At 36.6% G+C, this 13,462-nt stretch overlaps 1 protein-coding gene across 1 annotated transcript; it reads right to left on the reverse strand.

Moving 5' to 3' along the window:
* Positions 1-291: 291 nt before the first annotated feature.
* On the reverse strand, positions 292-12,246 carry LOC140162530 (endoribonuclease LACTB2-like). Its single transcript, XM_072185778.1, has 7 exons — positions 12,086-12,246; positions 10,197-10,360; positions 8,955-9,081; positions 7,910-8,012; positions 6,642-6,866; positions 4,024-4,105; positions 292-2,715 (listed from the first exon to the last, which is right to left on the reverse strand). Exons 1-7 carry the CDS (start codon positions 12,235-12,237, stop codon positions 2,666-2,668), a joined length of 903 nt encoding a protein of 300 aa, XP_072041879.1. The 5' UTR covers positions 12,238-12,246; the 3' UTR covers positions 292-2,665.
* Positions 12,247-13,462: the final 1,216 nt, after the last annotated feature.

Raw genomic sequence — 13,462 nt, forward strand, 5'->3', positions numbered from 1 at the left:
CATGTATTGCAGTAGGTGGGAAGAAAACCGCAAAATACAGGGTTTTGACTAGGTTGAATATTGAATTTTAACTTTTATTCCCAGTTAGGTCAAACTAAATAATTAGGATTGAGAGATATTTCGTCTAGCAAAACTGGATGATTTAATTTTAAAGAAATATAGCTACAATGTATGTATTTTTCCGATATCTGGGGTAGTTACGTCAAATATGGTAGTCAGTGATAATTAGCAGTATTATGTACTAACTCCGTCCAGACTGTGGTTCAACATATAACAATAAACAACATGAAATCAAGTTTTGTCTGTTTTATTTAAAATGATGTTGATAAATTACATGCATTATTAATATCCTTTGAGTTGCAGTTCAACCTCTCTTATCCAGCCACAGGGGCGGCGCCACAGGGGGGGGCAAGGGGGGCAATTGCCCCCCCCCCCACGATTTTCAAAAAAGAGGTAAAAGGAAGGAAAAAGAGAAAGAGAAGAAGGAGAGAGAAAAGGGAGGGGAAAGAAAGAGAGGAGGGAGAAGAAGAAAAGGAACAATTCCCCCTCCCTGGCCATGGCTAGAAGGAGGAAACTCCCCCCCTTCGGATCTTGCCCCTTGTGAAATGCTGAACTATGCGGTTTTAAAGTTGTTGGTTTTTATATTTTAGGCCCATTTTCGGCAAATTTCCCCCCATAAAAGTCGCATGGCCTCTCTCTTGCCTTTTCTCCTAACTACTTTGGAAAAATCCTGGCTCGGCAACACATGCAAGTCTGTGTCATGTAGCAATTAATCATTATAAATAAGTTTACTTTCAGTCCGATACTACACAAATTTTACGGGGTTTCATCGCATTGTATATCCAAAAACTATACTAGAACGCCTCTCTCAGAAATAGTGTAAACATTATGCACCAATATACGAGCGTAAGCAATTGGCTTCATTACGGCCGGCCAGGGGCGTAGCCAGGATTTATTGGGGCCTGATTTTGAAATGATGGACCTGTTTTGGACCTTTTCCTAAAATTGTGACAAAGAAATCATGAAGCTAATTTTTCGCTCGCTACACTCGCGAATGGGCAATTTTTGTCCTTTTCCGACTGAAAAAGCATTTTTTTTGCTCGCTACTCTCGCAAAGTGGACCTTTTCGGCTTTTAGTGATCATAGGGGGCACCAAGTTCTGTCCAGCCATGATGGGACCAAGCATTGGCCAGATAACTTAGTGAAACATCTGGATAAGTGAATCATGTGTAATTCCGCATTGAATGTCTGATATCCTAAAATTGGCATAATAAGTTCAGGAGGTTGAACTGTATTAGCTATGCTTTGGGGTATGCCAGCTGAAATCCATAACCCTGTATGGAAGATATGACCTTAATCTCTCCTACACAGGGAGTTTTGTAAATTTCAATAATGGAGTCACTTATTCAGGTAATCCCATTTGAAATCCACACTCCTGTGTGGTAGATTAAGGTCATATATATGAGGTGTGTATGTATTTCAACTGCAATAGCACAAGGTTTTAGGTATGCGGCAGATGCAGAATGCAAATATGGTTATCATTGGACAATTCAACAACTCTTCCTATACCTTCGTACAGGAATCAACCGTTGTTAATCCATGGTGAATCCACACTTTTACATTAGTGAATGCGTATGTGCGCGCATAAAATTTGTCATGCCTGGAAATTGTGTTGAATTCAGTACTTTGGAGGTAGTGGCTAACATTTATTCAGTAGTTTTATTGTTGATATCAACAGAGAACTCACCAATCTTTTTTTAAGGGTGATATTTCTCATGAAATAATCATGTGAATTACACGATCTGTAGCTTATTTTCATTGTTGAAATGGATTCAATCATGCTTCACCACTGTTCATCATCGTTTAAAGTAAAACATGCAGACAACGCGGACGCATCATTGTTAAACGGCGATGAACAATGGTGAAACATGATTGAATCCCTAAGTGAATTCCAAGTCCACATATCTGCACCTGCATCCACCTCTAAGCTCTCATCTTGACCTCATAACCCTCAGACTCATAACTGTCCATTGGTTTCACAATTAGATACACAGTCTTGCAGTCACTTCTTGCTGTATTGTTCTGTATGATCTAGTAGCATTAGGGTTAAATATTTTGTCCATAGATGCCAAAATCTGAATGTTGATGAATACGTATAAAATGTTTTGTATTTAGAGAATAAAGGTATTGTTTTCAGGCGCTGTTGTGCATCTATCGTCTCATATAACACGGGCGACATCATTATTTTACAACAAAAATAATGACATCGCCTGAGTTATATGAGACGATAGATGCATGACAGCAGCTAAAAACAATACCTTTATTCTCGTTCTTAAACTCTTCAATTCAAATAAAAAATAACATATAGTATACCAAATTTTAATCAAATTAAATCACTTTACAAGGAATTACCTATGGCTTAGAATCAACTATTCCTGCTATTGCTATGCGCCTCCGATTGGTTCAAATAGTGAGTATGCGTATTACGTCGACGTGTACATGCTGAACCGTGTTATATCGTGTCATATCACATGGCTAAGAACCAATAAGATTGCAGGAACTTTCTCAAGTGTTTAAGAATAACAAATCACTGATTTCCATTATATTACATTCATTTCCATTGTCCAATGCTGTACACCTGTTAGGTTGGAATTCATTCTGGTAATTACAGACTACTCTTCTTCCATTGCACTGTTCCACCATCATCTCTCCTGACTGAAAACAAAGACAACCAAATCAATATTATTCATGTAGTAAATCATGGATTATCATGCAGCTTGACATCTGGCACGCAGATGCAACATGGAAATGTGTGTCCATTTATCATTGCCATACCAGGCAACATTTTTTGGGGGGCAAAGTTGCAAAGTGCACATTTGGAATTTTTTTTAAATCCTGGGACAAAAAGGAGTATAATTTTGATTTGAAAAGGGCCAAAGAAGATGCATATTCAGCCTGGATATTCAGTTGGTTAGCATGACGTCACTCACGATAGATCGCATCATCAGTTGTTTTTGGCTGTGCCATCTTATGCTCTCTGACATGAAGGGGGGGCACTTACTGTTGCACTCACTCAATGGGGGATATATATTACAAAACATGCAAAAAAAAAACCCAGCTGTTTATAAAAAAGTTCAATTCCTTATCAGGGGAATCGAGTTGCAATAATTGCAAATAAAAGGCAAATTGGTATCTTTAAGATTATTTCTGAGTTAGGTACCACATTACTTGGACGATGGATCTAAAAAGAACATTTTCTACTTTAAATGAACTATGAACAATCCTGACGAATCTGTATCCAAGGGAAAAACACACACAAAAACAAGTGGTATCTTTAATCCTGAGAAAATTGACTGGAACTGAAAGGCCCTGTACAAACCAATAGGGATTTTGCAAGGGTATCCCCTTTGACAGACGTGAGAAATGGGTCAAGTGCAATAGATGGCGCAATCTTAATAGAAGAAACTTTTTTCAATTTTGTCACAGTATTTCTAGGGGGGGGGGGGCTGTACACCACTGCCATTAATACAACCATATTTTTATGTATTGAACCAACATATTGTACTTGATATGTACAGTGATAGTTGTGGAAAATATTATCTATTTGTGTACTTCCATATCCAAATGATGCACTTGTCAGATGCTACATTTATCTCTTTTTACATAATAAGCTAGGAATAAATACCAGACTCATCTCAAGTAGAGGTCACTTCAAATCATCTTCAAGTCACATGGTATAGATTCACATAGATTATTGCTAAACCATGTGACTTAAGGATGATTTGAAGTAATCTCCAGTTGAGATGAGTTTGGTATTAATCTCTAGCTTTTTTGCAAAAAGAGACACATGTAGCAGCCGACAAGTGCATCCTTTTGATATGGATGTAAACATTTGTGGATTTAAAAAAATCAAGAAATCAGAAGCTTCAAGAACATATGTGTAGTTTGTGGGTCAGCTGTGAGACATAATTAGGCCTATATTTTGTTTTATTCTCTACAAGATATTTGTATATTTTGCCTTACCAATCTTCTTCTCCTTTTCTAGTTTAGTCAGATGATGGTCTACATTACCAGCTGCTGCTATATGGAGGTGCTCTGGAACATCCTGTCAAGATTAACATGAACACACACAAAATTAATACTACGGCATGATAACTTAATTTTACACTCGTTGACTTTTTGGGAAACTGAATGGAATGAAATACGAAAGCAGTTGCAAAAATGGGATGTGAACAAGTAAGCACCGACTCGGTGCCATGTTAATAATCTGAAATAACCCAATGTAGCAATTTCAACCCACCTGATCATGATTGTGTTCACAATTTGAAATAGAGCTCAACCAATTCAGTCATTGTTGTTCAATTCAGTGCAGCATATTAGCACGTATTGCTATCTCTGAATAAAGGTTATCCATGTTCTATAAGCTGCATATCCTATCAACGACTGCTATACCTTGTTTAGGATTTTCAAAAGAAGTACCTGCTTGTGCAACCATGACTGTTTCAAAATAGCACGCCAAAGTCATGCAAGTAACTCCGAGGTCGTGCATGATATTGGTTTGAATGAGGAATATTACGGGAACCAGCGCCTTTTGTTAGAAGAGTAGGCCTGAAAAAAATGTGGAAAGTGGGAAGCTCCTTTCCGGGAAATTTGGAGGGAAATTAACATGATTAAGGTCCTTAAACAAAGAAATACAAAAGAATTTGGAGGGAAATTTGTCCTTTTGAAGGGAAATTTTGATCATCTTCCAGGGAAATTTTCATTTTTTCCAACCCTGTAGAAGAGTAACGTGGATAACCTCTATTGCTATCTCTGAATAGTGTAATTATGATTAACAATGAACTCAACAAGCTACTCTTCTGCAATAACACATTTGGTATGAAATAAACAACTCCCAAGCTTCATATTTCATTTTATACTAAAATTAAAGTTTATAGCACAACTCAGAAACAAAAACATACAGGCTGGATCAACCTATTACCTATTACATCTGATGTTCTGATATGTGACATGATCTATTCCATGGGGCCAAAGGAGGCATTTGGAATGTTTTTGAAAATTGAGTTTCTACATGTATAATTATTACCTTACACAAACATTGGGCTATCATATTACTTAAAACATATTTTTACTCCATATTCTTGCCTTATCTCAATTTCAAATTTACCGCCTTTGGCCCCCATGAACTAGATTTTGTCACATCTGGTTTTTTTTCAATGCAACATTGGATCCGCTTCAAATGACCAGCATTATTGTTTAATGATTTTTTATAACATTATTCTACAAATTCATCTTCATTTTATGGTACATAATTAGAAATGTATTTATGAGATTGGCTGCCAAAATTGCGATCTCACTTATGTTGGTGAAACCTCACGTTTGTTTGGGATAAGAGTTGCGGAGCACAAAGCGGAAGTAAAGAAAGCCTACAAGAAAAAGTTTACTCGGTCAGAACGTAGGGCATCCGAGCTAGAACAAACAAAGTCAGCCATATCGGATCATGTCGCAAGGGCAAATCATGTAGTCAATTAGGAGGACTCCAAGATACTGGGCAAGGAGCATGTCAGAAAGTCAAGAGAAGTACGAGAAGCGATGGAGATCAGAAAGAGGGGGACCAAGACCATGAATAGAGAGGAAGGCACTTATTTCCTAAGTCACGTATTTGACCCACTTTTGAAGACTGGAAGTAAGACTACTCAAAACCGGAAGCCAGTTTCCCGGGAAAGTGGATCAGATGCTCACATCTGATGAAGTCCTCCGACGAGATGGACGAAATATTAGTAAGTACAAACTTACTGGTTTTGCCAAACACAAATTACTACTTGATATATTAGGTGACATCAATTAAGAAGAGCTCAGATGCAAAAGGGCTTACGTCCACCCCTGGCCGAAATTGAGTTATTGGTATAACGTAATAGTGTGGATAAAAATACACATTTTGGTGGTTGTTTGACCTTCGTACCATCTTCCCTTCCGGAGATATGGTATATTTTCCTTCGAAATCTTCGGAATTTCCGAAATCTGAACTTAAAATGAATATAACATTTGAGGAAAATAGTTTTATTTTAATTTTTTGATGTTTTATAGTAGCCTTGAATGTTCTTTAGCTTTAAAAACCAAAAAGAACTGGTTTTGGGTCACTATGTTTGAAAAAATTAATTTTAATTAACAAAATGTGTTTCTTCGGAAATACTCAAAAAATGGCCGAAAATGGCATTTTGGCGAATTTAATTAAAAATTCATAATTTAAAAAGTAAATAAGGTATTTCAATTTTTCTTTTTGATTTTGAAAGCATTAGTCAAGTTACATAACATAGTGCAACAAAATGGGCTCAAGTGTGATTACAAAGGTGGTTTCTAGAAAACAGCTAAATTAATTGTGCTGCAAAAGGGCTTACATCCACAAAAGTCGAAATATAAAAGAAATAATAAAATAAATAGAAAGGCTTGAAAATTGTACCAAACCTATTCTTTTAGTTTCTATCCATCAACACTTTATCCAAAACCAAAATGAACCAAATTGAACAAGTAATAATTGCACAATTAAAAAAAGCTGTTTTTCTCAAAATGTCAAAAAGTGGATGTAAGCCCTTTTGCAAATCAGCTCTTATAGTAGAAATTTATAGCACAATATTACATACCACATAAATAATTTTGACCATATCCATCGGTGTCATCCATTTATCAGTATTCCCTGACAAAACCTCCATGATTTGTCTCTCTCGCATGTTTCTGTGATCGATATACATCTGTACTTTAGGCACAGCATCATCTATGACTGGTCCATGTCCTGGGTAGAGTTTTTGTGGCTTCAAGGAGACTAGTTTCTCCAAGGATTTCATGTACGTGAAGAGGTCTTCAAATACCTATATAAAGAAATGTGACCAATAATGATTTCCTCCATTAGCTAGTGACATATTGCTACCTCACAGTGGCATATGGCCAGGAATTTTTCATTAGGAGGGGCAAAGGGAGGCAAGGCATCTTTCAAAAAGGGGGTGGGGGCAAATTTGACAAAAATGGTGAAAATTTGGCTGAAAAGTACAAAAAAGGCACGCTAAACATCCTCTCATTGCTAGGAATAAAAAAACTGTCATATTGCAGTACTAGAATATCAGGCAGCCAGCATCCCTCAGAGGGCAAGAAGGGGGCCAAGACTTCTCCTAGGGGGAAGCTGTCTGCTTTGTCCCCATTGGCTTATTTGGCTATGTCATTGGTACCTCAACTTTAACGAGGCACTACCAAGCAGGGCAAAGCAACTGGAAATTACTTTTGACGGCAACCTTGCGTGCAAAGATTCCGGTGCTGGCTTTCCACTTGGGCTATTCCATTTGAAATCCATACACCCCTGTGATAGATATGACCTTAATCTTCCACACAGGGGGTGTAGATTTCAAATGGGGTTACCTGAATGAATGACTCTATTTGAAATCTACACCCCCTATATGGGAGATTAAGGTCATGTCTTCCATAGGGGTTGTATGGATTTCAACTAGAATAGCCCATTTTATACTCCTTATCAATTGCTACACTGGGTGCTTACTTGTCATTCTCACTGTTGATACCCAGATGTTGTTTCACATTAACCCCAACTTTCAAACTGGTTTTTGCCCAAGTGGAATCAAAGAAGAAAGGAAAGAAAATGAAGAGAAAAGTTGTTTTGCCCACGCAGGATTTTAGTGCCTATAATATAGTTTGGCACAATTACACAATCGGTTCAATGGGATGCCTGGTCATGCAGTCACTTCATGCTGTATGGGTTAGAGGAAGTTTTTCATATGGTGTGTACATGGTCTGGCATAAATTGTTAACAAGCAGTTACAATCTCTAATAATGTCACTTTTCATTTTCTACAGTTTTCGCATTTTCACAACCTTTGGCCTGGTTGTGTCGCATTTGTTTTACTTACTGCAGTGCCTTCTCCAAGTATGCAATCTCCCGTGAATACAGCTTGCTCCTCTTCCAATACTAATACCATGTGATCATCAGTATGGCCTGGAGTATATACAGCTCTGTGGAGATAAGTATAACAAGAGTAACTGGCCCATAATAACATTTTAAGATTACTGCTTAGCACATCACAGGTTAAAATAAAAAATGAGTGATAGCGCTTGTTTTGTTTCTAAAATCCAAATTGCAGTGAGCAATAAAATAACCCAGAACTTGGAATACTTGGAAATTTGGGTGTTGAGTCTCAAAGAAGACCCAAAAACTAGATATAAATATCTACGAAATGTTTTTGGGTTTTTTTTAAGTTTGATCAACTTTGAGAAATTTTCACCAAAAATAGTTTAAAATGCTCAATGATTGTACAAAAATGGTTGAAAAGTTTAATAAGATTTTAAACAATTTAAAAACCTTTCCTAGATATTTATATCTTGTTTTTAAAAAATTAATGAAAAAAATTTGTTTACTGAAGAATTATTATCTTTATTTTCTTCAAAATTGAGCATTTTTACCCAAATTTAACTTCAAAGATGGAATCACCACATCTTCACCATTTTAAGTATACTTTTATATACTTTACACCAACAATTTAGCCATTATTAGGCCCAGAAATTTCCATGATCTGGTCATGACATGATCTGGTCCATGGCATTTTTGATTACTTTATACAAACATTAGGTACTTGGTTCTAAAGTTCTAAAATATTGTGATGTCTATTTTCTTATGTATTTTATTGTTTTTACTCCATATTTCTGCTTTTATCTCGATATCAAATTTGCACCCTTTGGCCTCCATGGACCAGTCACGTATAAAAAATATGCAAGCTCTTACCTAAGTGTTGCTCCATCCGTCTTTAACACCTCTCCATCCTGCAGGTAGTTGTATTAATAGCCATATAAAGATTATGTAACCTCTTACCTAAGTGTTGCTCCATCCGTCTTTAACACCTCTCCATCCTGCAGGTAGTTGTATTAATAGCCATATAAAGATTATGTTTAACCTCTTACCTAAGTGTTGCTCCATCCGTCTTTAACACCTCTCCATCCTGCAGGTAGTTGTAACTCTTTGATGTACTCTCTATTGACTCCTCTTGTGGAGGATTCCTAGGCAACTTAGATACACTCACTGTGCTCCCTGTATGGATGAAAATATATTGTTTTCAATATTAGTATTAATATTAAAAGGGCATTTCATGATCCACATTATCATCCCCCATCCAGGCCCCCATCCCACTTTTCTCAAAAAAAGTTGAAATTTTTACACCACTGGAAACCTCTGGCTACATAATGTTTATGTACAAAAAATTTCTTGCAGATGAACTCGTTTAGCAAAAATAGTGAAATTTGAATTACGTTCTGGTGCACCAAAATTACAACACATTGGCATGGAGCAGTGTAATACATATAATCATACATATCTCGCAAACGCAGAATCGGAATCAACTGAAATTTTGGGAATAAGTTTTTTTGATGGATATCTACTGAAAAATGTCATAAAAAGATCACAAAATACTCCTTTACATGTACGTACCGGTATGTGTATCATGCATTATTTCCAGAGAAAGTAAAGGAGGCTCAGAGAATATAAATCAGGCAAAAATTCAAAAGAGAAAACAAATCACATTATTAATTTGGCTTCCCATTTTTTTCCAGTTTAATCTAAACCCTCCATAAGAACTGATCGGTTACTAAGGCGACACAAAATAACCAACCTGTTCTAATGGGTCTCACCGACCCAGATAATTTGCATTTTGGGGATTTTTTTAGCTGTACCGTATGCAATTAAAAACAGCCATTTTTTTTACCAAAGTGGATTGATTTTGAGTCAGGTTTTTTCAAGAGATTTCAAGAAAAAAATCTCATCCGACCAACCCTACTTGGCAAGTAGAATATAGGGTGTTTTATTTTATCACCTAAGAGCTAATACTCCCAAATGTCACCCTACTTCATGCACTGCTCACCTAAATTTAAGGACAAGGAAAATGTGTGATGCACAAAAAACGCAGGAAATCGCGCATTTTGAGTACAATCGCGCATTTTAGGTCTGACCCTGAATTTTAAGATTTGCCCAAAATAACCATTTTTCAAGTACTCAAAATAGGCGGTCGCAAAAAATTTGCAAGAAAATATAGAAGAAAAACAATAAATTTTTTTTAAAATATTGCATATATATTTGAACTTTTTGGGGAGAAAAATCACACATTTTTGCACATTTTACTCTAAAAAATAGCGCATTTTCCCTGTGCTTACCTAAATCCAATGCATTGCAGACATCAGCAATCCCTCCTACATGGTCATGATGGTAATGTGTTATCAATATCTGCTGTATACCGGTTTGCTGGGTTTTTATGGTGTCCTTCAAATTTTGGATGTACTCTGGTTTGTCTGCGTCCCCAGTGTCTATCAAGATCCGTCTGGATGGAAAATGATAGAACAAGGTATGGTATATAATATTAATATTGATTTTTATGCTGCATGTACATGTACCATGTACATTGAGTGTACACCCATGCATGCAGTAAACTCCCTAATAAAACTCTACAAATTCACTAAAAATGAACCCGGCATCCCCCTAAAATAAGTTATTAAGATTGTAAAGTATCAAACTATTGGCAAATTTTGATACACAAGTCCCATAATTCATTACACATGTTTCATCTTCCGATCAGAAGACTTCATCAGTAATGTGGCGCCAATCTAGCCTTACTGATGATGAAGTCTCCTGATCGGAAGATGAAACGTCTAAAACATTGAATGCATAACTATCGTGTGCAAATTTGAAGCTAGAGTTCTCGAAGGTTGAGGTAGAAACATTAAAGCCATAATGTGTGATTTGCTTCACAGCGACACCATCAATTTCCTTGGATTTCTAATTTTTGCATAATTCTAATGCCCAGTGGTGTACTAAAATACCACGTAAAGGACTAAGCCTGCAAAAGTGCTTCAATAACAGTAAAATTTAACTTTTTATATTAAAACCGGGGAGACCTGGTTGTATTCCGAGTTCACCGATCGAACGCTTGCTAACATGTCCCGTGGATGTCAGTTTATGTGTACACACGTCCAGCGCAATGCTTCGTGCAGTGCATACAATTAATACGATCGGTGAGCGGAAGTACACGTATTGTAGGCGCTGGAATGAAATCGCAATTTTCTTCGTTATACCTCAATTGTTTGGCTCGAAATTAAAAGGGGATAATGTGATCGTTGAAAACAAAACATTTAAATAGGAATCTATTCTTTATGCAAATCAAACATTATTGTAGGTATGCCAGGCAGACACATTTGCTTGTCAGCCAAATTCGCCGACAATGTCAATGCATTTTTACATAGAAATTTAAAACAACTGGCCGAAGAAAGAAACCTACATAAATATGTTTTCTATACTTCACTTGACCCAAATATATGATTTTTTATGGTGATAAGTCACTCGCACATTGAATTTTAGAGGGATTTTGATAGCAGTTCCATTAAAAAAAGCTGCTATCATAATGAGACTACATTGTAAGATCTAGAAACACCCCTGAAATGCCGTTTTGGGGAATTTTGCTAGCTGAATCTTTTTGACATTGTTTGATGAAAGTCAATCTTTGACAAGATGTAACTTTGCTACGGAAAGTGCTATGAAAAAAGGTTTTCAGTTTTGGCTTTGTTTACTCAAGGGCTTTAATTTGATATATAAAATGATGCAGTTTGATGGCAAATTTGAATTCACCTAGCATACCTAATTATTGCTTAAAGGAGGATTTCGTGATCCTAGCATCCTCTTTTTATGACATTTTTCAGTAGATATCCACAAAAAAAAGCTTATTCCCAAAATTTCAGTTGATTCCGATTTTGCGTTTATGAGTTATGCATGATTATGTGTATTACACTGCTCCATAGACAATGTGTTGTAATTTTGTTCTGGTGCACCAGAACGAAATTCAAATTTGGCGATATTTTTGCTGAACGAATTAATCTGCAAGAAATATTTGGTACATAAACATTTATGTAGCCAGAGGTATCCAGTGGTGTAAAAATCTCAACTTTTTTTTTTTTTTTTGGGGGGATGAGGCTGTGGATCACGAAATGCCCCTTTAAATCATGTTGTACAGTTATAACATTTTTTTTTTTTTATTAACAATTTTTAAGCTTACTTCTGTCCAGTTCCAACAAGGTAGACATTCGTTCCTTGCAGTGTATATGGCCCTGGATTGCAGCCTAATATTCGCCAAACTCGTGATGACAACTGTTCAATCTTTGGTATAACGGTGGTCATGATGATTTTCAGCGCTTGCAAACAGTACATGTATGTCAATAAATTGTTATGTTTACACAATCAGCTGATCGCACATGTGACAATGTTTCCGGTTACGAGCTGTTGTTTTTAATTGCCTACGGGTTCTTTTTACCGACCTGTTTGGTTCGTACGAAAAAGTTTGGGAAAAAAACGCGTTTGTCGACAGGTATTTTAAACTAATTCCGTTACACTGCTATTTTGGATTGATGTTGAAAGTAAGTTTACATACTAGTTAATCTAATGTGTGATTTTGAGTCAAATATGGTGTAGTTTTATTGTTCAAAATATGGATAGAAAATCTGTGAAATTTTGCGAGGTAGCCGAATTCGACAGACTTCACACAGATTTACACTGACAAAGTGACATTTCAACTTCTCATCTCATTAGACGTTCGCTTTTCGTATCTCTTTCCTTGTTGGAAAGGTATAACGTTGAGGAGATAGGAACATGTACAGGAGATCCGGGACCTACTCTGCCATGTTTGGCTGAGTAAAGCATGAACGGTACATGAACACGGTCTTTTGTGCCTATGTAAATTAGTCATTGTGTAGGTAACCTAGGCAAACCTTAGTTAACACATTTACTAGTCAGCGAATTCGCCGAGACCGGGGCCCCAACACAATGCATATTTACATAGAAATTTGAATTTTTTTCGAGAATAGGTAGGTGAAGGAAACCTACATAAATATGTTTTCTATACTTCACTTGACCCAAATATATGATTTTTTATGGTGATAATCAAGTCGCACATGGACTTTTAGAGGATTTTGATAGCAGTTCCATTAAAAAAAGCTGCTATCGCCATGAGACTAAGATCTAGAAACACCCCGAAATGCCGTTTTAGGGAATTTTGCTAGCTGAATCTTTTTGATGAAAGTCAATCTTTGACAAGATGTAACTTTGCTACGGAAAGTGCTATGAAAAAAAGGTTTTCAGTTTTGGCTTAGTTTACTCAAGGGCTTTAATTTGATATATAAAACGATGCAATTTGATGTCAAATTTGAATTCACCTAGTATACCTACATTGTGTAAAGCTGTGTTTATACCCATGGGTTACTCATCGATCATCAGACTGAATCATTGTCGCTAACTACACAAGTTATGTGTGCAATTTTAGAGAACGTTGACCGACAGAGTGTGTCAATATAGGCCTACGTGTCGCTTTTGAAAGACAGCGAATCATGCGCATGCTCAGCAGGCAAATACGACGGCGATTTAGTACACTGACCATGCG

This window comes from Amphiura filiformis, chromosome 10 (genome assembly GCF_039555335.1).
Source record: "Amphiura filiformis chromosome 10, Afil_fr2py, whole genome shotgun sequence".
Classification (NCBI taxonomy): domain Eukaryota; kingdom Metazoa; phylum Echinodermata; class Ophiuroidea; order Amphilepidida; family Amphiuridae; genus Amphiura; species Amphiura filiformis.